This window comes from Ylistrum balloti, unplaced genomic scaffold (assembly GCF_031769215.1).
Source record: "Ylistrum balloti isolate Yb309-2 unplaced genomic scaffold, AGI_CSIRO_Ybal_v1 Utg369840, whole genome shotgun sequence".
In the NCBI taxonomy this organism is placed as follows: domain Eukaryota; kingdom Metazoa; phylum Mollusca; class Bivalvia; order Pectinida; family Pectinidae; genus Ylistrum; species Ylistrum balloti.
The window spans coordinates 1063156-1084279 of NW_026781998.1; the positions used below are offsets into that span (position 1 = coordinate 1063156).

The window sequence follows — 21124 nt, forward strand, 5'->3', positions numbered from 1 at the left end:
ACGTTAGGAGTGTTGTTAACAACGTTATCAAGTAGGCGAATCTATTTTTGAAGCAACGAACAAATTTTGACTTACAATTTCATATCTATATTATACATTAAATGGAATATGTACTTTCTGACCATAGGATCTACAGTCAATAAAGAAATAAACAACGTTGTTGCCATTTTTTAAAATTAACAATCTAAAATCATAAACATATATTAGTACGTCTAATCCGGAAATGATTTATGTGCATTGTTCCTAAAACATTTTAGCACAATCTTATATAAGTTCTAATAAAGAAAGCGTAAGGAGAACAAAGACTGTATACACAAAAAAACGTTTTCTGGTGTACAACTGCGGAACTTATATTCAAGGTCCTTATTTATGGACAACGCCAAGTAAAACATTGAAGAGATACGTCTCTTGTTCTGGTCATAGCCCACCAACACCAACTCATTCCTTTGTGTACAAGTAGGCCTAAATATTGTTTTGTTTCTTTTGGGCACCCTTCTTGTGATAGACGAGACCGATAACGAATGGACTCAGTGGTCAGCAACCAATATAACAGAGTTGTCTTTCCTTACACACTCCTACCGCAATCAATTAAAACTGCCTAAAACGGCTTTCTCGTAAAAAAGGGCCTGTGAAGGCCGTTATGTGAATGGAAGTTTTTGTCAGTAGAATAGGTTTGTATCTAAAAAGTTTTTTGTAAGAAATGTATATAAATTTGTTGTAAAAGAGAACATATGTTTGTGATTAATAAATGATAAATCAAACCCCTTATTTCTGCGGTACACGTTTAGCCATCGATAAGTCTATAGTACAGCTTGATACTACTCGAGAGAAACCTGCAAAACACTACATATCTATATATGTCTCTGCTTGTTATCTATCGACTTCTTAAACCGATCATAAAAAATCGCTTTCAAGAGCGTCGCGGATAAGGAATTTAGGTTACCCTTATCTGCACATTTCGAGGTCTAAAAAGAGTTCCAATAGGTATACAGTATCTTTCGGAATGTGGAATTAAGATAATTGTAGTTCTTAACCTTGTATGAATAGTAAAAATTAAGATATATCCACTACAAATCCAAACTGTCATTAGGCGATAAAGAAGTTTTTGAATACAGCGCCCAGCGCATCAATCCAAATTTGACTAATCAGAAAGCTTGTAACAAAACCGGTAGACCAACCGTCGTCCATATTGAACCAAAACAACGTTTGGATATGGACCGATGTGTGGTACACAACTTAAAACAAGCATGACTATACAGTAAAACCTATGGAGACAGTTATATATTGAAGTAAGTATTCAAGTTTATTTATGTTGTATATCATTAGTAATGAATGCTGTTTGATTTTCAATGAAGTGCTATTTATGAATCAATCACATAAAGATGTGCAGGTGCCCGTTTCACAGTTCGATGTTCAGCTGTACAGAGATGCATGGTTTTACTCGTTTCTGTCGCAATGTTTAGAGCTTTGCTACTGCAAACATATTACATAGTGCTTGATCTAACACAGCATGTAAGTTATATGTTATAATTTGAGTGTTATGGTTTGAGATGCGATGACGTATTGTAGTGGTCCAAATGTAAACAATGTTTACAGATTTAGCATGTGACTTGCTGCACGGTACTGAGGGTCAGGATTCTTTAAAAATAGTAACCACAATACCTTATAACATGTTTATACCATTAAGACTATATCATTGATGTTAAGTAAGAAATCAACAATGCTTTCCTTAAAAGTTCTCAAAATTTACAAGTCTTGAAGAGCTCAGGTTAATATTCAAACGGCATTTTAAGGCACTTGCTAAGTTCAAACAGTTCTGACTATATATCTGATTTAATTTTTGCCATGGTTATAGTCAATATTCAGTATTCCTCCCTATATAAGAAAAAAGTTTAGCAACTCTTGCATGCAAGGGTCAGTATTCACAGGGCCTGGCAAAAGCAGTCATCCACTTTAGTCCTATAATATATGCCTTGGAATTTTCAAAACATGTTTTGTGACATTAATAATCAAATATTTCATATTCGTGTTATTGTCAAATCTCTATGCAATATCAATACTTTTCAAAAACACAGAACAATTCTCAAAAATAATTAACATGAATGGTGTGGTCTTTTTTTTGTGTAAAGTTAAATATGCTGATGACATTTTTGCAAAAGTATTACCATTCAATATTTAATATAAAGCAATTGATAGTAGTTAAATACATCAACCCATTTTCTGGGGTTTTGTTTTGTTTAAGTATTTGGACATGATTTCCCAACTATCTACAATTTTTGGGGTAGAAGTACTTGTATGAAAAGTAATCATTTTTGTGAAGATTCCTTGCAAAAATAACCTTTTTTTACGATCAGTGTAGTATTTGATTTGTCATGGCCTTTGAAAGATGGTGAATGCACCATCAGGCGATTTCTATAAAAAATGAGATATATTCCTGCAAATTACTATTGATCATATACAAGTGTGCACAAAGGGGATATTTACGATAATTGATGCTGTCTGAATTGATTACTGTTCTTAAAGTTTTAAAAAATAAATATATCATTTATTGCTTGCAGTTCCCAGTAATAACATGATGATTGTACTAAGGATCATTCAGGATGGTTCCATCTATCCTTCCCATCTGTCAAGGATTTGTATTGTATAGTATTTGTCACTGACAAACAATGAAATGATATATATTAATTTTTCAAATAGTACTTATAGATATCAGTGTCAAGTATTTGTTTAAATTTTAAACCATAGAGGCATTTTCTACCAAATGCAAGCAAAATAAGGGACATATCTTTGTATCTGCGAGATAGGAAGTATTGATGGAACAGACTGAAAGGCAGACTTGTCTTCATTCTTTAAAATTACTTGCTGATGTAAGCAAGTTTTCCAATTTTTTAGCCCACTTTCATCAGATGGTAGGCTGTTCAAATCGCCTACAACTGTGGTCTGTCCATCTGCCATAAATAATTTTTGTTATCACTATTTCTTGGGAAGTACTGGATGGATCTTTCTCATTTTTCTTTCATATGTAGGCTCCCTTTTGTCCCTTGTTGTGCCAGTTTGATTTTGGGTCTAAACAGAAAAAAATGAAATGGCCAACAGGTGACCATCTTGGATTTTTATTTTGAAAGTTTGTTATAGCTACCACTTGAGAAATACTGCATAGATCACTCTCAAATTCTATATGTATGTGTGCCTCTTAGTCTCTACTTGTGCCTGTTTGATTTTGGGACAGATCAGAAAAATAAAATTGCTTCCATGCGACCATCTTGGATTTGGCAGGTAAAGATTATCATTGCTGTTTCTGCAAAGGAATGTTAAAATTTCTTATCATTAAGAGCAAAAAAAAAGAGAAGAGAAAAGAAGGGAAAAGATCCAACTTTCAAAGAGCAAATAAAGATCAAACAATGGTGGACACCAGAATCCCTCTGGGATCTCTTGTATTATTTAGAAGCACTATTTAGTTAGATATTTCAATACATAGAACTCTCAAAGTATTAAGATATGAAATGATACTGAAAATACCCTTAGATAGGCTTATAGTCTATAAAGCTATTCCATTCATAGAATAGAAGTTCTTACAACACAATCAGAAGAGGTTTGAATGTGACTTTTCAATGACTACATGATCACCATGATCACATGAGTGTACCAGCACTGACAGACATAGTGTATGAGATGATAAGGAATCAACCAACTTTTTGGTTGTACTACAACCTGTGTACACTCTGGTCAAAACTAGTTTGGTGAGATGTAAACATAATGTTGACCAAAAAATACACAAGATAGTAACTGTAGTCAATTCGGCTACACTTTGTTGAACACTTGGTCATAGCTGTACGAGAGTCTGTGTCTATTGACATTACCAACTTAGAGAAAATGTTCTGCAATGTCTTTCTATCAAATTTGGTTACCAATAACATTTATTGCAAGAAAGTAGCAGTACACATATGATCCTCACATATTTCAAGTTACAAATGCGTTTATGATATATATTCAAGTAGTTGTAAATTGAATACTGGTAATTCACAGTCCTGAATGATTTGAGTAATGGAGAATCTGTTGAATTATCATGCTAGTTTCTTTCTGCTTCTGTCAAGATCCATATCTTAATGTGATTTGTTCCTGTAAAATATTCTGACTGGTACCTGGAAGGGTTACTGTACAAATGTCAGTTGACAAAGACAGGTAGATTTAAGGTATGCCTCCAGGTGTTTTCTGTAGCTAACATTATGTCATTCCTGTATATTACCTGAGTTTTCACCTCTAATGTCAACTCTTAAGTACAATGGATACCTTTCCTTTGTTATAATCAGACAGACGGTTATGTGTACAAACTCATCCGTCACTCTATGGTGTAGAGCCAGACTTGAACTACCCTATAAGGTTCAAGGTATATCAGATTGAGATGTTTTTCATTGATTGCAGTTTTTAACTTTTTTAATCATGGCCCAGTGAGTGATTCATTAGCTGCACTTAAATAGTTACTAATGGATCTAATAATTCAAGTGGGTAACTGAAAAAGGTAGGTTCATTATTGAACATAAACGTACTTCTATGAAATACTTATTCCATGTGTGTGCCCTTTGTAATTTTTATGTCATTCATGTATTGATAATCATAATTGTTATAACCTATGTCAGGTGTGGGTCCTTGATTGGGCTAATTAAAGTTTTATGTCTTAAAATGTTAAATGTAGAATCAATTTGTGATCACTTGTTAATTCACATGTGAATGTCTGTATTTTAAACGTAAAGAAAGAATATTTTCACTAAACACATTGTTAATTGGTAGATGTTTACATTTATATTTAAAAGGGTTAGTGACATGCTTTTGAGAATGTTATCCTGTCCATTGAGTTTTTATCAAATTCTGTTATTTGGTAAAAGGTTGTTTAGCTGATTGTTATTTGAATGCTCAGATGGAATAGATATGAAACAAAAAGATTGGAAACAAGTTCTAAATTATCAATATTTTACCGGTAGGTTTCTTTAAAAATTTAATGAAAGCAGTTGTTCACTAGATTTAAGGAGTGAAGGAAGTTAAGGGATGGGCAAGGTATAGTTAGGGGTTAGAGGAGGAGAGTTGTAGATGTTAGAGGTGGGGTCAAGGCAGAAAAGGCATGGGTGGGACAAAGCTAAGGATTAAAGGAGGAAAGTCGTAGATGTTACGGGTGGGGTCAAAGAAGGGATGGTTGGGGTATAGTTAGGGGTTAGAAGAGAAGATAAGAAGGTGTTATAAGAAGAGGATTTGGGTCAAGAAGGTTTTGATGGGATACAGTTAGGTGTCTGGGGAGGAAAGTGTTGAGTTATAGGAAGGGGTTTGAAAGGGTTGGCAGGGTACAGTCAGGTGTTTTGGGGAACTTCGGATGATCATGAAGAGGATGGGGGTTGAGGGGGAGTTCTATGGAATTTCTGAAATATCTCTGAAGATCTTATATTGCAAAGTTATCATACCACAAATACAATGTTGATTTAGCAGTACAGTTAGTATAGGTAGACACATTGAAGAGCTATAAGGGCAGATATATGGATGGGATAGGGTAGCTTACCTGCTGTTTATAATAAATACAAATATAAAGTTATGCTGTTGATCAGCCTGTGGTAAGATAAGATACAGCACCTGGTGTTTGTTCATACTAACTTGTTGTGACTACAAGAGAATGTGGTTGTTCACATGTTCAATTAGTTTAATGGTCAGTGGTCCACTTAGAATCCCTTTAACAAAAGCACAGAAATGGTTCTTTTTTTAGGTAAATCTTGTGATACTTACATGTAATCATAGTTTTAAGTGCTGGTTATATTTATCAAACCACAAGTTGAAGTAAATGGCTATATTCCTCAGGAGACTGAGAAGGATTTCCTTCTCAGTTTTGAAAATATTATTGTTGGTCATTATTTTAAGATACTCAGTTGTGAGCTTTTACTTTTGAAAGTAGTCATAAAATAAAAATGTGATATTAACCTGAATTTTGTATTGTTACAGACATTATGTTAAAGTTTTAAGTTAGAAAAAAATATTCTAAAGCTTGATAAAGGAAATCTTAAAGGATCATTGTTGTAAGTAGGATTTCAGGATGGTAGCAGTCACAAAGTTTAAGTTAATGGACCTTGTTCTCTTTGTTCATAAACATGAGGGTAAAAACCTTTGACTATTGATGAATATCTTAAATCTGAAATTTACATGAAAATTTTTAATCTTCATTCAAGGTTGTAGGGTAAATTCAATTTTGGAAACCGTAAAAGGATTGCTGATGTTCCAGACATCATAGATAAGAGATTTGACTACAGTATGGGCTTAATGAATTAGAGATGGGACTTCTATATGGGCTTAATGAATTAGAGATGGGACTTCTATATGGGCTTAGTGAATTAGAGATGGGACTTCTATATGGGCTTAATGAATTAGAGATGGGACTTCTATATGGTCTTAATGAATTAGAGATGGGACTTCTATATGGGCTTAGTGAATTAGAGATGTGACTTCTATATGGGCTTAATGAATTAGAGATGGGACTTCTATATGGTCTTAATGAATTAGAGATGGGACTTCTATATGGGCTTAATGAATTAGAGATGGGACTTCTATATGGGCTTAATGAATTAGAGATGGGACTTCAGTTTGGGCTTAATGAATTAGAAATGGGACTTAAGTATGGGCTTAATAAATTTACCCCTGGGTCACTGCTACCACCCAGACACTAAGTGCTTGTAATGTTATGGCCTGGATTCATTAAGTTTATCAGACTTCATGTACAAACAAAATAATTCTATTAAACATAAATTTAAATGAATCTTATCTCTCAATGGTGTCCTGAAGTGTCAAGCGGTACACCAGTGGTTTATTTGAAGCCAATAACTGAACAATGTAAACAGACACTCTAGTAGTGTGTCTTGAAAACTACTGTTGATTGTATTCCCAGACATATTTTGATCGTACTAAAAGACATGTTGGAATATATTTTTGTATCTGAGGTAATCTTGCAGTCTGTAACACATTTTCACGATTATATAGGTAGATGAAAATTAATGACATATTGTACAGATGTACACATAACACTATAAATGCTATTTTACCAATTTTAAACCAAGTTTATATGCCTAGAAATTGATCTGATATAATATAACTAGTTAGGTGTTATCATATTGACTAGTTATCATATTGTTAACGTGAAGTCACTGTAGGTACCATTCTGTTCCATGCCGTTAAAGTGATACCGGTACAGTACATAGTTATATATAGGCTTAGTATGGATGTGTCAATTTCCTTTATAAAGTGAAAGTTGGATACAATTAGAATTAACATGAAAATTAATATTCATATACTGAATTAGATGAATATTCAAACAGTATTTTATATCGAATTGACATCCCTAAAAGTAACTAAATTTTATATTTGTATTGATATCTACTGTAAAGTGCATATTAAATTTCCAGACTCGAATGTGTTTAGAGACAGACTGGGATGTATGTTTCTGTATTTGAGGCACTAGTGTAGCCCAATGGTTGTAGATGTAAAATGATGACAGGATGTATCATTGTATACATGTAGGAGCATGTTCTGGTTTTTCTGTCTAAAATGTAGATATAGTGATAAATAATACCTGTTTACTGCTGTCACCGTTCAATACTTAGATCTCTGTAAGAGCACTTCTAAATCTCTTGTCATCATTAACACATTTATGTGCATATAGAATCTAGAGGTCCCCAGAAACTCATTACATTCGGAGTATATACTTCATACCTGTAAATTGGCACAGACCAAGAGATATCCAGAGTGTGTGGAAATACAACCCGATACCTGTCGAAGATGATGAGAGACATATATTCAGAGTTTTTCTGACAATATATGGGACTATTAAAGAGATACTGTGAAACACTCAAAAACATATCTCTTAAAGAGACCAAGAAATTTTCTGACAATGCAAGGAACCCTATGTTAGCTGAAGGTGAGAGATACCATGAAACACTCAAAACAATAAGATATCTTTTAAAGAGACCAAGAAATTTTCTGACAATATGTGGAACCCTATGTTAGCTGAAGGTGAGAGATACCATGAAACACTCAAAACAATAAGATATCTTTTAAAGAGACCAAGAAATTTTCTGACAATATGTGGAACCCTATGTTAGCTGAAGGTGAGAGATACCATGAAACACTCAAAACAATAAGATATCTTTTAAAGAGACCAAGAAATTTTCTGACAATATGTGGAACCCTATGTTAGCTGAAGGTGAGAGATACCATGAAACACTCAAAACAATAAGATATCTTTTAAAGAGACCAAGAAATTTTCTGACAATATGTGGAACCCTATGTTAGCTGAAGGTGAGAGATACCATGAAACACTCAAAACAATAAGATATCTTTTAAAGAGACCAAGAAATTTTCTGACAATGCAAGGAACCCTATGTTAGCTGAAGGTGAGAGACATTGTGAAACTCTCAAACAATATATCTGTTTAAAGAGACCAAGAAATTTTCTGACATTAAGTGGAACCCTAAGTTAGCTGAAGGTGAGAAATACCATGAAACACCCAAACAATATGATATCTGTTTTTAGAGACCAAATTTTCTGAATTCTATATTATAATCTCAGTTGACCAAGAGTGGCACCTTGAAACCCCAGGCCCCTAACCCAAAATTATATACCCAGAAATCTTAACAGTGTCTGAGACTACATCTGTTGAAGGTGCAGAAATATCCAGCACCTCTTCCTGCCCCTCCCAAAATATTGTATAAATACTAGATACCTTTTATAGCCACAGAGTTGTGGGATACCCAGAAACTCTGACAATACCCAGTTTGTGATGATACCTGTTGTTATAGCCACAGAGATGTGGGATACCCAGAAACTGTCTGACAATACCCAGTTTGTGATAATACCTGTTGTTATAGCCACAGAGTTGTGGGATACCCAGAAACTGTCTGACAATACCCAGTTTGTGATAATACCTGTTGTTATAGCCACAGAGATGTGGGATACCCAGAAACTGTCTGACAATACCCAGTTTGTGATGATAATACCTGTTATAGCCACAGAGATGTGGGATACCCAGAAACTGTCTGACAATACCCAGTTTGTGATAATACCTGTTATAGCCACAGAGATGTGGGATACCCAGAAACTGTCTGACAATACCCAGTTTGTGAGGATAATACCTGTTATAGCCACAGAGTTGTGGGATACCCAGAAACTGTCTGACAATACCCAGTTTGTGATAATACCTGTTATAGCCACAGAGTTGTGGGATACCCAGAAACTGTCTGACAATACCCAGTTTGTGATAATACCTGTTATAGCCACAGAGATGTGGGATACCCAGAAACTGTCTGACAATACCCAGTTTGTGATGATACCTGTTGTTATAGCCACAGAGTTGTGGGATACCCAGAAACTGTCTGACAATACCCAGTTTGTGAGGATAATACCTGTTATAGCCACAGAGTTGTGGGATACCCAGAAACTGTCTGACAATACCCAGTTTGTGATGACACCTGTTGTTATAGCCACAGAGTTGTGGGATACCCAGAAACTGTCTGACAATACCCAGTTTGTGATGATACCTGTTGTTATAGCCACAGAGTTGTGGGATACCCAGAAACTGTCTGACAATACCCAGTTTGTGATGATAATACCTGTTATAGCCACAGAGATGTGGGATACCCAGAAACTGTCTGACAATACCCAGTTTGTGATAATACCTGTTGTTATAGCCACAGAGTTGTGGGATACCCAGAAACTGTCTGACAATACCCAGTTTGTGATGATAATACCTGTTATAGCCACAGAGATGTGGGATACCCAGAAACTGTCTGACAATACCCAGTTTGTGAGGATAATACCTGTTATAGCCACAGAGTTGTGGGATACCCAGAAACTGTCTGACAATACCCAGTTTGTGATAATACCTGTTATAGCCACAGAGTTGTGGGATACCCAGAAACTGTCTGACAATACCCAGTTTGTGATAATACCTGTTATAGCCACAGAGATGTGGGATACCCAGAAACTGTCTGACAATACCCAGTTTGTGAGGATAATACCTGTTATAGCCACAGAGTTGTGGGATACCCAGAAACTGTCTGACAATACCCAGTTTGTGATGATAATACCTGTTATAGCCACAGAGTTGTGGGATACCCAGAAACTGTCTGACAATACCCAGTTTGTGATAATACCTGTTATAGCCACAGAGATGTGGGATACCCAGAAACTGTCTGACAATACCCAGTTTGTGATGATAATACCTGTTATAGCCACAGAGATGTGGGATACCCAGAAACTGTCTGACAATACCCAGTTTGTGATGATAATACCTGTTATAGCCACAGAGTTGTGGGATACCCAGAAACTGTCTGACAATACCCAGTTTGTGATGATAATACCTGTTATAGCCACAGAGATGTGGGATACCCAGAAACTGTCTGACAATACCCAGTTTGTGAGGATAATACCTGTTATAGCCACAGAGTTGTGGGATACCCAGAAACTGTCTGACAATACCCAGTTTGTGATAATACCTGTTATAGCCACAGAGTTGTGGGATACCCAGAAACTGTCTGACAATACCCAGTTTGTGATAATACCTGTTATAGCCACAGAGATGTGGGATACCCAGAAACTGTCTGACAATACCCAGTTTGTGATGATAATACCTGTTATAGCCACAGAGTTGTGGGATACCCAGAAACTGTCTGACAATACCCAGTTTGTGATAATACCTGTTATAGCCACAGAGATGTGGGATACCCAGAAACTGTCTGACAATACCCAGTTTGTGATGATACCTGTTGTTATAGCCACAGAGTTGTGGGATACCCAGAAACTGTCTGACAATACCCAGTTTGTGATAATACCTGTTATAGCCACAGAGTTGTGGGATACCCAGAAACTGTCTGACAATACCCAGTTTGTGATAATACCTGTTATAGCCACAGATGGGATACCTGTTACCCAGTTTATAGCCACAGAGTTGTGGGATACCCAGAAACTGTCTGACAATACCCAGTTTGTGAGGATAATACCTGTTATAGCCACAGAGTTGTGGGATACCCAGAAACTGTCTGACAATACCCAGTTTGTGAGGATAATACCTGTTATAGCCACAGAGTTGTGGGATACCCAGAAACTGTCTGACAATACCCAGTTTGTGAGGATAATACCTGTTATAGCCACAGAGTTGTGGGATACCCAGAAACTGTCTGACAATACCCAGTTTGTGATAATACCTGTTATAGCCACAGAGTTGTGGGATACCCAGAAACTGTCTGACAATACCCAGTTTGTGATGACACCTGTTGTTATAGCCACAGAGTTGTGGGATACCCAGAAACTGTCTGACAATACCCAGTTTGTGATGACACCTGTTGTTATAGCCACAGAGTTGTGGGATACCCAGAAACTGTCTGACAATACCCAGTTTGTGATGATAATACCTGTTATAGCCACAGAGTTGTGGGATACCCAGAAACTGTCTGACAATACCCAGTTTGTGATGATAATACCTGTTATAGCCACAGAGTTGTGGGATACCCAGAAACTGTCTGACAATACCCAGTTTGTGAGGATAATACCTGTTATAGCCACAGAGTTGTGGGATACCCAGAAACTGTCTGACAATACCCAGTTTGTGATGATACCTGTTGTTATAGCCACAGAGTTGTGGGATACCCAGAAACTGTCTGACAATACCCAGTTTGTGATGATAATACCTGTTATAGCCACAGAGTTGTGGGATACCCAGAAACTGTCTGACAATACCCAGTTTGTGATGATAATACCTGTTATAGCCACAGAGTTGTGGGATACCCAGAAACTGTCTGACAATACCCAGTTTGTGATAATACCTGTTATAGCCACAGAGTTGTGATACCCAGAAACTGTCTGACAATACCCTGATAATACCTGTTATAGCCACAGAGTTGTGGGATACCCAGAAACTGTCTGACAATACCCAGTTTGTGACAATACCCAGTTTGTGATAGCCACAGAGTTGTGGGATACCCAGAAACTGTCTGACAATACCCAGTTTGTGATACCTGTTATAGCCACAGAGTTGTGGGATACCCAGAAACTGTCTGACAATACCCAGTTTGTGATGATAATACCTGTTATAGCCACAGAGTTGTGGGATACCCAGAAACTGTCTGACAATACCCAGTTTGTGATGATAATACCTGTTATAGCCACAGAGTTGTGGGATACCCAGAAACTGTCTGACAATACCCAGTTTGTGATGATAATACCTGTTATAGCCACAGAGTTGTGGGATACCCAGAAACTGTCTGACAATACCCAGTTTGTGATGATAATACCTGTTATAGCCACAGAGTTGTGGGATACCCAGAAACTGTCTGACAATACCCAGTTTGTGATGATAATACCTGTTATAGCCACAGAGATGTGGGATACCCAGAAACTGTCTGACAATACCCAGTTTGTGATGATAATACCTGTTATAGCCACAGAGTTGTGGGATACCCAGAAACTGTCTGACAATACCCAGTTTGTGATGATACCTGTTGTTATAGCCACAGAGTTGTGGGATACCCAGAAACTGTCTGACAATACCCAGTTTGTGATAATACCTGTTATAGCCACAGAGTTGTGGGATACCCAGAAACTGTCTGACAATACCCAGTTTGTGAGGATAATACATGTTATAGACAAAGAGTTGTGGGATACCCAGAAACAGTTTGTGATGATAATACCTGTTATAGCCACAGAGTTGTGGGATACCCAGAAACTGTCTGACAATACCCAGTTTGTGATAATACCTGTTATAGCCACAGAGATGTGGGATACCCAGAAACTGTCTGACAATACCCAGTTTGTGATGATAATACCTGTTATAGCCACAGAGATGTGGGATACCCAGAAACTGTCTGACAATACCCAGTTTGTGATGATAATACCTGTTATAGCCACAGAGTTGTGGGATACCCAGAAACTGTCTGACAATACCCAGTTTGTGATGATAATACCTGTTATAGCCACAGAGATGTGGGATACCCAGAAACTGTCTGACAATACCCAGTTTGTGATGATAATACCTGTTATAGCCACAGAGTTGTGGGATACCCAGAAACTGTCTGACAATACCCAGTTTGTGATAATACCTGTTATAGCCACAGAGATGTGGGATACCCAGAAACTGTCTGACAATACCCAGTTTGTGATGATACCTGTTGTTATAGCCACAGAGTTGTGGGATACCCAGAAACTGTCTGACAATACCCAGTTTGTGATAATACCTGTTATAGCCACAGAGATGTGGGATACCCAGAAACTGTCTGACAATACCCAGTTTGTGATAATACCTGTTGTTATAGCCACAGAGATGTGGGATACCCAGAAACTGTCTGACAATACCCAGTTTGTGATAATACCTGTTATAGCCACAGAGATGTGGGATACCCAGAAACTGTCTGACAATACCCAGTTTGTGATGATAATACCTGTTATAGCCACAGAGATGTGGGATACCCAGAAACTGTCTGACAATACCCAGTTTGTGATGATACCTGTTGTTATAGCCACAGAGTTGTGGGATACCCAGAAACTGTCTGACAATACCCAGTTTGTGATGATAATACCTGTTATAGCCACAGAGATGTGGGATACCCAGAAACTGTCTGACAATACCCAGTTTGTGAGGATAATACCTGTTAAAGACACATCAGTATTATGCAGAGTCGTACATTTTTTGTGTTCACACCTACCTACTGGTAAGAAACGACAATAAAACTACGCTTGATGATAGTACACAGTTAGAATGATGTGTTTAAAAACCTCTTAGATTACATGTGTGGTATTATATATTGTACGAAAATGTAGATCACACTTTGTTGTCTTTGATGTATCGTGGTTACAGCCTCGAACAATTACACAATCATGGTGCTGGATCATATCACTGAAGGGATATTCAAAATGTGCTCAAAATTTACACAAATATACTTGTCTTCTTAAAAGTAAGTGGCATATAAATCATCCATATTCACTGCAAGATAATATAAGTGGTAAGCTTATAGCATATATATACGTTTCTGAAAAGCTGGTTAGGTATATACACTGTATGTATATACCCAGGGTAAGTGGTAGCTGGGACTTGTAATGTAATGCGACATTGTGTTATAGATACATAGTGGGCCTGTTCAGAACACAATTGTCACACAAAAAGACAGCTAAAGTGTTAAGCTGATAAATTTGTCGTATGTAGATTTAAATGTACTTTATACATAGGACTGGGTAGATTAAGTTTTATGAATGAATCAAATTAAGCGAAGGCTAGAATTAAAAGAATGTGATGTCAGGTGGAATTTTCAATGAAATAAGTGATGATTCATGGATATACATGTAAATGTATACAGATTTAGATACAGGTTTATCTTGTATGTTCATTTATATAAAATCTGTTAACTCATGCCTACCCACTTGATTGGCCTTGTGACATTAATTAGTCATTATGTAATGGACAGTGAAATTGGATTTTTTTTATATAACATGAGTGTACAGGAAATAGGTTTTCGGAATTATTAAAAAAAATCTGTCGCACACAACATTTACTGCTGCTTGGACTTTTACTGCTTTAACCGGAACATATTAAAAGACATATGCATTGTGTAAGTTACAGTTTTATTCCACTGATATGACATAAATATATTTTCTGCCTTAACCTCAACATCAAATGTCATGTTAAGTTAATATTTTGATATTATGCCTTGTCATTGCAGGTACAAGTGACACAAAAGCCATGATGCCGTACAATCCAGGGTCTGCAACTGCCCCAGGATCAAGCTCACATACTAAACGGCGGAAGAAACGTCCGATCCATGGCACCAAAACAGTTTCTGTGACAAGAGGGAGGTCAGGTTATGGATTTACCATATCTGGTCAACATCCTTGTGTATTAAGCTGTATTGTGGGTGGAAGTAAAGCAGAGGAGGCTGGACTTAAGGCAGGAGACTATCTTGTGTCTGTCAACAACGAAAACGTCACCAAGGCTCCTCATGATGATGTTGTCAGAATGGTTGGAATGTCTACAGGAACTTTGACCTTACAAGTTGCTGAAAACTATAACAGCTCTGATTCGTCTGACGATGAATACCATCACAGGACCAAAGCACGGTACCCAAACCGGGTCAGGACCAGAGCTGGGGTAGGAGGCACTCGTCATGGTGACAGAGTGTTGGGGGAATGTAACCAGAGAGATAAGCACAGTAGTTCTGGTAATGAGCACAGACACAACAAAGACAGTCATCTTCATAGATATGAAAATTCAGATTTAAAATTTACATCTGCTGTTAAACCACGTCTTCATACACCAGTAGGAGCAGAGAATACTTACGCAGCATTAACCAATCACAGCACACCACAGTTAGCTGGACCATTCTCTGTCGATAAACACAGCTCTGTAGCTTCGGTCCATGCAACTCCTGCCTTCAGCTTCCAGGCCAAACAGGCAGTTGTCAAGAGTACTGCACAGAGTGCACGTGAACCAAGACAGAGACCTGTGGGTAGTCGTCATAATTACCACTCCCGCCAAACCAAGGATCAAACACATTTTAACACATCGCTAGCAGGTGCTAGCATTAGTGCAATCATGAAAACCTCTGTCACTAACACTACTGCCAATAATGCTTTCATAGCAATGGAGGATGATGATGAGGATGGTGATGATGAAGAGAGTTTGATAAATGCTGATACAGAGGAGGTACGAGTGGTTGTAGGATACATAGGGTCTATCGAAATGCCAAGTGATGCCAACAAACCTCATATAAAAATTCAGTCCATACGCAATGCTGTGAGGAGACTCCGGGTGGAACAGAAGATACACACCCTAGTTCTGATGGAGGTCACGGAGGATGGCGTCAAACTAACTAACAGCATGGGAACAACTGTTGCTCATTACCCGGCTGAAAGACTGACTTTTAGTGGTATATCTCCTGATGACAAGCGATTCTTTGGCATTGTGACGTTACACAGTACAAGTAGTGATGATGCTAGTAGTGATAACGGTAGTCAGGATGAATCAACTCCAAGTGGATCTTGTCATGTGTTCATGGTTGACCCAGAAATGAGGTCACACAACATACATGCTGCTAAGGCTAAGATGTTCGGGATTACATGTACCAGTGGGAGGGAGAGGCAGAGCTGCAATGAATTCCCTAAGTCTGCTACTCCTGCTATTATGGCTATCACTAATCTATACAAACACCGACCTGGTGTTGTTCTTGACAATGAGGTTGCACTGTCTCAGGCCTTTGCAGACCCTTCAAGGGCCGTTCAGCGTAGTCATAGTAACAGCAGTAATAGTGATAGTGGTCTTGGGTTTGGTAGAGATGAAACACCAAATAACAATGTTTACGTGGTGGATATGCCACCTCCATCAGGACCACCACCCACGCCACAGCCATCTGTACCTAATGGCATTCATTCACACAAACATCACTTTTCACCTGACATCCAAACTAAACCTACACCTATACGTGACACCAATAAGATGTTCACGCACCCAGATATCCGTGCTCGTCTTAATGTGTCTGTATGCAGTACAGATGATTTACATATAATGAAAAATTCAAATGATAAACTGAACATTCGTGCCATGCCTGACCCCACCTTGACCCCAGGGTCCAGAACTCTATCAAGTGATGGCCTTGACATGCAGAACAGTGCAGCTAGTCTAAGGGCTAGCACTCAAAAGATACTTAAGGCTCAAAGACCTCACATGGCCAGTCAAGTGGTCGTTAATGACCAAGATTCTCAGGGAAGTGAAATATACAGGTCAGCGTCTAACCCTGACCTTTACCGACCTTCAGACACATACAGACCAATCTCTGCCCCAAGTAAACAGTTCTGGGAGGATAATTTCACTGGAGAAACGCAGAATAAAGTAGAGACAGTTGATCTGGATGGTAAAAAGTTGAGTCCAAGGGCCTTTCTTCCTCCTCCATTTCATCAGCTGCGGTCTCCTTCAGCCCCGCCAACATTTAACCATTCCTACGACACAGAAGATGGACTAGCCAACACAAGTGGCATGGGGGGTCTCATTGAGCAGATTGAGCAGAACCATGCTCTCCGAATATCCTCCCCAGTAGAGGACCCCAGGAAGTATGATATCAAGACAAAATGGAAAATGGTAAGTCACATTTGTGTGAATATACTGTGAAATCCTGTTATAACGCGCTGTTTTGTTAGGATCGGCCTTGAAATGAGGTGAATTAAACAATGAGCAGTGTGGCGAGGGTTTACTATCGTTACAATGAAACATCTTACACCAGTTTGATCAGAGAACATGGTGACTCAAAATTTTGATATTTTGTTTTTGTTTTTCATCAAAACATTACAATTTCATTGGCACTTGTTTTCATGTCGCATCAACAAAATCTGCTACCAAAATGTTTATGACAATATTTATCATTTTGTGTGGACAAATGTAGGGGAAAATGCTCAAAATATAGCCCATCTTCCTTCCTATAAAAAAAGGTTATTTTACATTGTATGATGTTGACATGTCAATTCCTTGCTAGGGAACATCTATTTGATGTTATAAAGAAGTCCTTGTATGTTATATCTCTGTAATTATATCCTATTTTTAGACTGGTGTCATATTTATAAATTATACTTACTGGGTCTCGGACAACATTGATGGAAACAAAAGATGACAATTAAACAGGGTTTCTTTTGTTATTTCCTGTAGATTTTGTAACGGCAGTAAATATATACTATGATCATATCAAAATAACTGACAACGTCTCAGTTTAAGAAATATACACATGATATAATTAGGAAAGTAAAACATAGCTATATGACATAAAGAGGAATGTTCTGTTCTGCATGTATGAGTACAAGTTACCTTACACTGGTCATGGTTAGAGGGAATTTCTTTTTAGACAAGTGGTAAGCTGTTCAGCTAAAGGTGGATGGACTTAACAAGGCAGGACATGTTTTCCATTATTCCTTTCTATTTCATATATTTTTCAATATCTCAAAGGATAACAAACCTCTTTCCAAAAAAGTAACATGAACATTATGTACACATACACTGACGATGGTTACAAATCTATGACGATGTTCTTAAAGTTTTGAAGTTTAACAAAAACAAGTAACATCAAGGTAGGCTGAAAGTACATCTTTGTGGTTCTGTCATGTAAAACTGATGAAGATAAAAGGAACAACAGGAAACAATGACAGAAACAATAAGATGACCCAAATATTGTGACGAGGTTTATATGTTTACAATTGTTTACAGCTCTGATATGTAGACAATTTCATCCTACAACAATGGGAACAGAGCTGTTTGTCAGTAAACAAAGACAACAAAGGAGATGGTAGTAAACACATTGTTATTTTAGAGCCGTGTCTTACACTGACAGTGATGATGGTTTTGTGTATTCTTATATATACACTGGAAGTTTGAAACACTAGTCCTTGTAAACTGGAAGTTACCAAACAGATGTCAATCTTTTAAGCTTTATTTGTACTTGCACATCTTATTTAGTTCACTTACTGTAAACCCTGCAGGGTGATGCAGACTTTACATACATTACATTCTATAATGTGAAAGCATGAAGATTATTAGTAATGCTAACAAATGAATGTATTAAGTGAGCATGCTGAATCATGTATGACTATAAATTGTTTAAATGGTAAGACAGAGGACACATTACGGGACTTCTTCAAGCCAACAGGAAACTTCAATTAAATAGATAGGTAGATTTTTTGATTGTCAGTAATTTACAATTGACCAATTAAGTGGTAGCCCATTGACACACAAATTAGAATACTTTATAACTGATAACCACTGTAAAGGAAGGACACCTGTTCTTGTGAATGATGTGTGTGACTAGGGAAAAGGGAAGTAACTCCACATAGTGATTGGAAATCGATTATCAGTAAAAATCAGACAGGCTTTTTTTGTTTGTAGTTTATCAGTTACATAATTGGCTGGCTGTGTTCAATAGAAAGTTTGTCTTAATTCTCTGGCAGTAATATTTTCCTATTTTTAATGACTTCTTGTAAAACCTCACTTACCAAGAATGAGGATAAAAATGAATGTTATTGGCAATCGACATCATTATTATGCTTAATATAAATTTAGATTGACTATGAAAAATTGCAATCGATCATTGTATCAGATTAGGTTAAGTGATTAGAAAATCTGTGATATTTGACCACCAGGAAAGAAACCAAAATTTTTTTCACAGATTTGAAACACATACCGGTATCCTTAAATGGTTTTTTTTTATGTTGAAGGATTTTCTGCTTTAAGAAAATGATTCTTACAATTATTAAAAAGACAAAAAGATGACATTACTGTAAAAGAAATAAAAATAAGTGTATTCTTATTACTATGATAAAAGGAACCCATTTCCACTGGTTTTTAGGTCATCTGTCCCAAAGGGTCGCCGTGAGTAAACTTTACATTTAAATGACTTTTACTCAATAACCTAAAGGCATGCTGGGATGAAGAGCAACACAGTTTGTGAAAAGGAATGAGCTTGACTCACTTTCAATGTAAATGTGACAGAGGTCAAATATGTTGAAATCTTTAAACAATTCTTCTCAATAAACTAAAGGTACAGAGTGCTGATATTAGACCTGTAGTATGCTAGGATGAAGGGCAGCCAAGTTGATAAAATGAATTACCCTGACTTACATTCAATGTCACAACGGTCAAATATGTTCAAATCTTTAAACAACTTCCTCTCAATAACCAAATGGTTATATGATATCGGGCCTGTATGATGTTCGGTTTGGGGGGATACTGATTTTGTTAATATGAATGACCCATTTTCAAGGTGACTATGGACAAAAGTGTAAAAATCTTTAAATAAGGCCAAAAGGCCCAGAGTGCTGATAATCTATATATATTTGTATCTACAGGATTATTTGTCTTAAATGTACCTTGAAGAAGGGAAAATCTGAAGACGTAATGTATGGAATTTGAGCACTGCATCAGCCACCTTATTGACAGAGTTACTTCCCTTCGTTTATTTTTGCTGAAGTGTCTTTTATTTCTATTTTTTATTTTTTTTTTATTTATGAACCCACCATCTGATATTCAGATGGCTCTGAGTCTGTGGTCCGTCATCTGTCCGTCCGTGAAAATTTTTTTGTTATAGCTATTTCTTGAGAAGCACCGTATTGATCTTTCTCAAATTTCATATGTAGGTTCCCCAAGGTCTTAAGTTGTGCCCATGTAATTTTGGGACTGATCAGAAAGGCAGAATGGCTGACAGGTGGCAATCTTGTATTTTAACTTTGAAAGTTTGTTATCACTATTTATTGAGAACTACTCTATAGATCTTTTTTTTAATTCCATGTATAGGTTCCTTTAGGTCCCTTGTTGTGTCTGTTTGAGTTTGGAACTGACCAGAAGAAACAAAATTGCCAATAGGCAACCATCTAAATTTTGCCATGTAAAGATTGTTATTTCTATGTCTTAAGAAGTTTTGAATGGATATCTCTCAAATTTTATATGTAATATTCCCTTTGGTCTGTCCTTGTGCTCGTTTTATTTTGGGACTAATCAGAAGAAATAGAATGACTTGCAGGCAGTCATTTTGGATTTGGCATTAAACATTTTATCATCATTATTTTTTCAAAAGAAATGCTCAAATGTCTTATCATTAAGAGGAAAAACAGAAGAGAAAAGAAGGGAAAAGATCCAACTTTCAAAGAGGATATAAAGATCAAACGGTGGTGAGTGCCAAGATCCTTCTGGGATTTCTTGATATTAAAACCCTTCCCCACCCCTGCCCAACTGAGAAGGATATATATGTACACCAAATAATAATGAATATAAGAGGAAATATTGTAAAAGCCATTTTTGTTTGTTTTTTGTTTTAATATCAAATTTTCTTGATGAGCATTGCTTAAAATTTTCAGCAGCTAAAAATTGCAATTAACAGAGATTTCAATTTTGTAACCACCCCTATACAATTTGCATCTAGTATTTGGGATTCTCTGATGAGAATAATTTGGAGATCTTAAGTGTTGCTGTTAGTTGAAGTTTTTGGGTTAATGATTTTCACATCTCTACGAGGTCTTTGATTACATACAAAACAGTAGAGTTCAATTGTTTATACAATTTTTTTCTTTTTTAACAATTACTTTCTTGGAT

General features: G+C 36.9%; 1 protein-coding gene across 2 annotated transcripts in view; it reads left to right on the forward strand.

Moving 5' to 3' along the window:
• The first annotated feature begins 1231 nt into the window (after positions 1–1231).
• Positions 1232–21124, forward strand: part of LOC132545295 (regulator of G-protein signaling loco-like) — a 74685-nt gene continuing 54792 nt past the window's right edge. For both annotated transcript variants that reach the window (XM_060208967.1, XM_060208968.1), the window contains exons 1-2: positions 1232–1289; positions 14730–17137. In XM_060208967.1, the coding sequence (XP_060064950.1) occupies positions 14750–17137 (2388 nt within the window). In that variant the 5' untranslated portion in view covers positions 1232–1289; positions 14730–14749. The remainder of the gene's footprint in view (positions 1290–14729; positions 17138–21124) is intronic.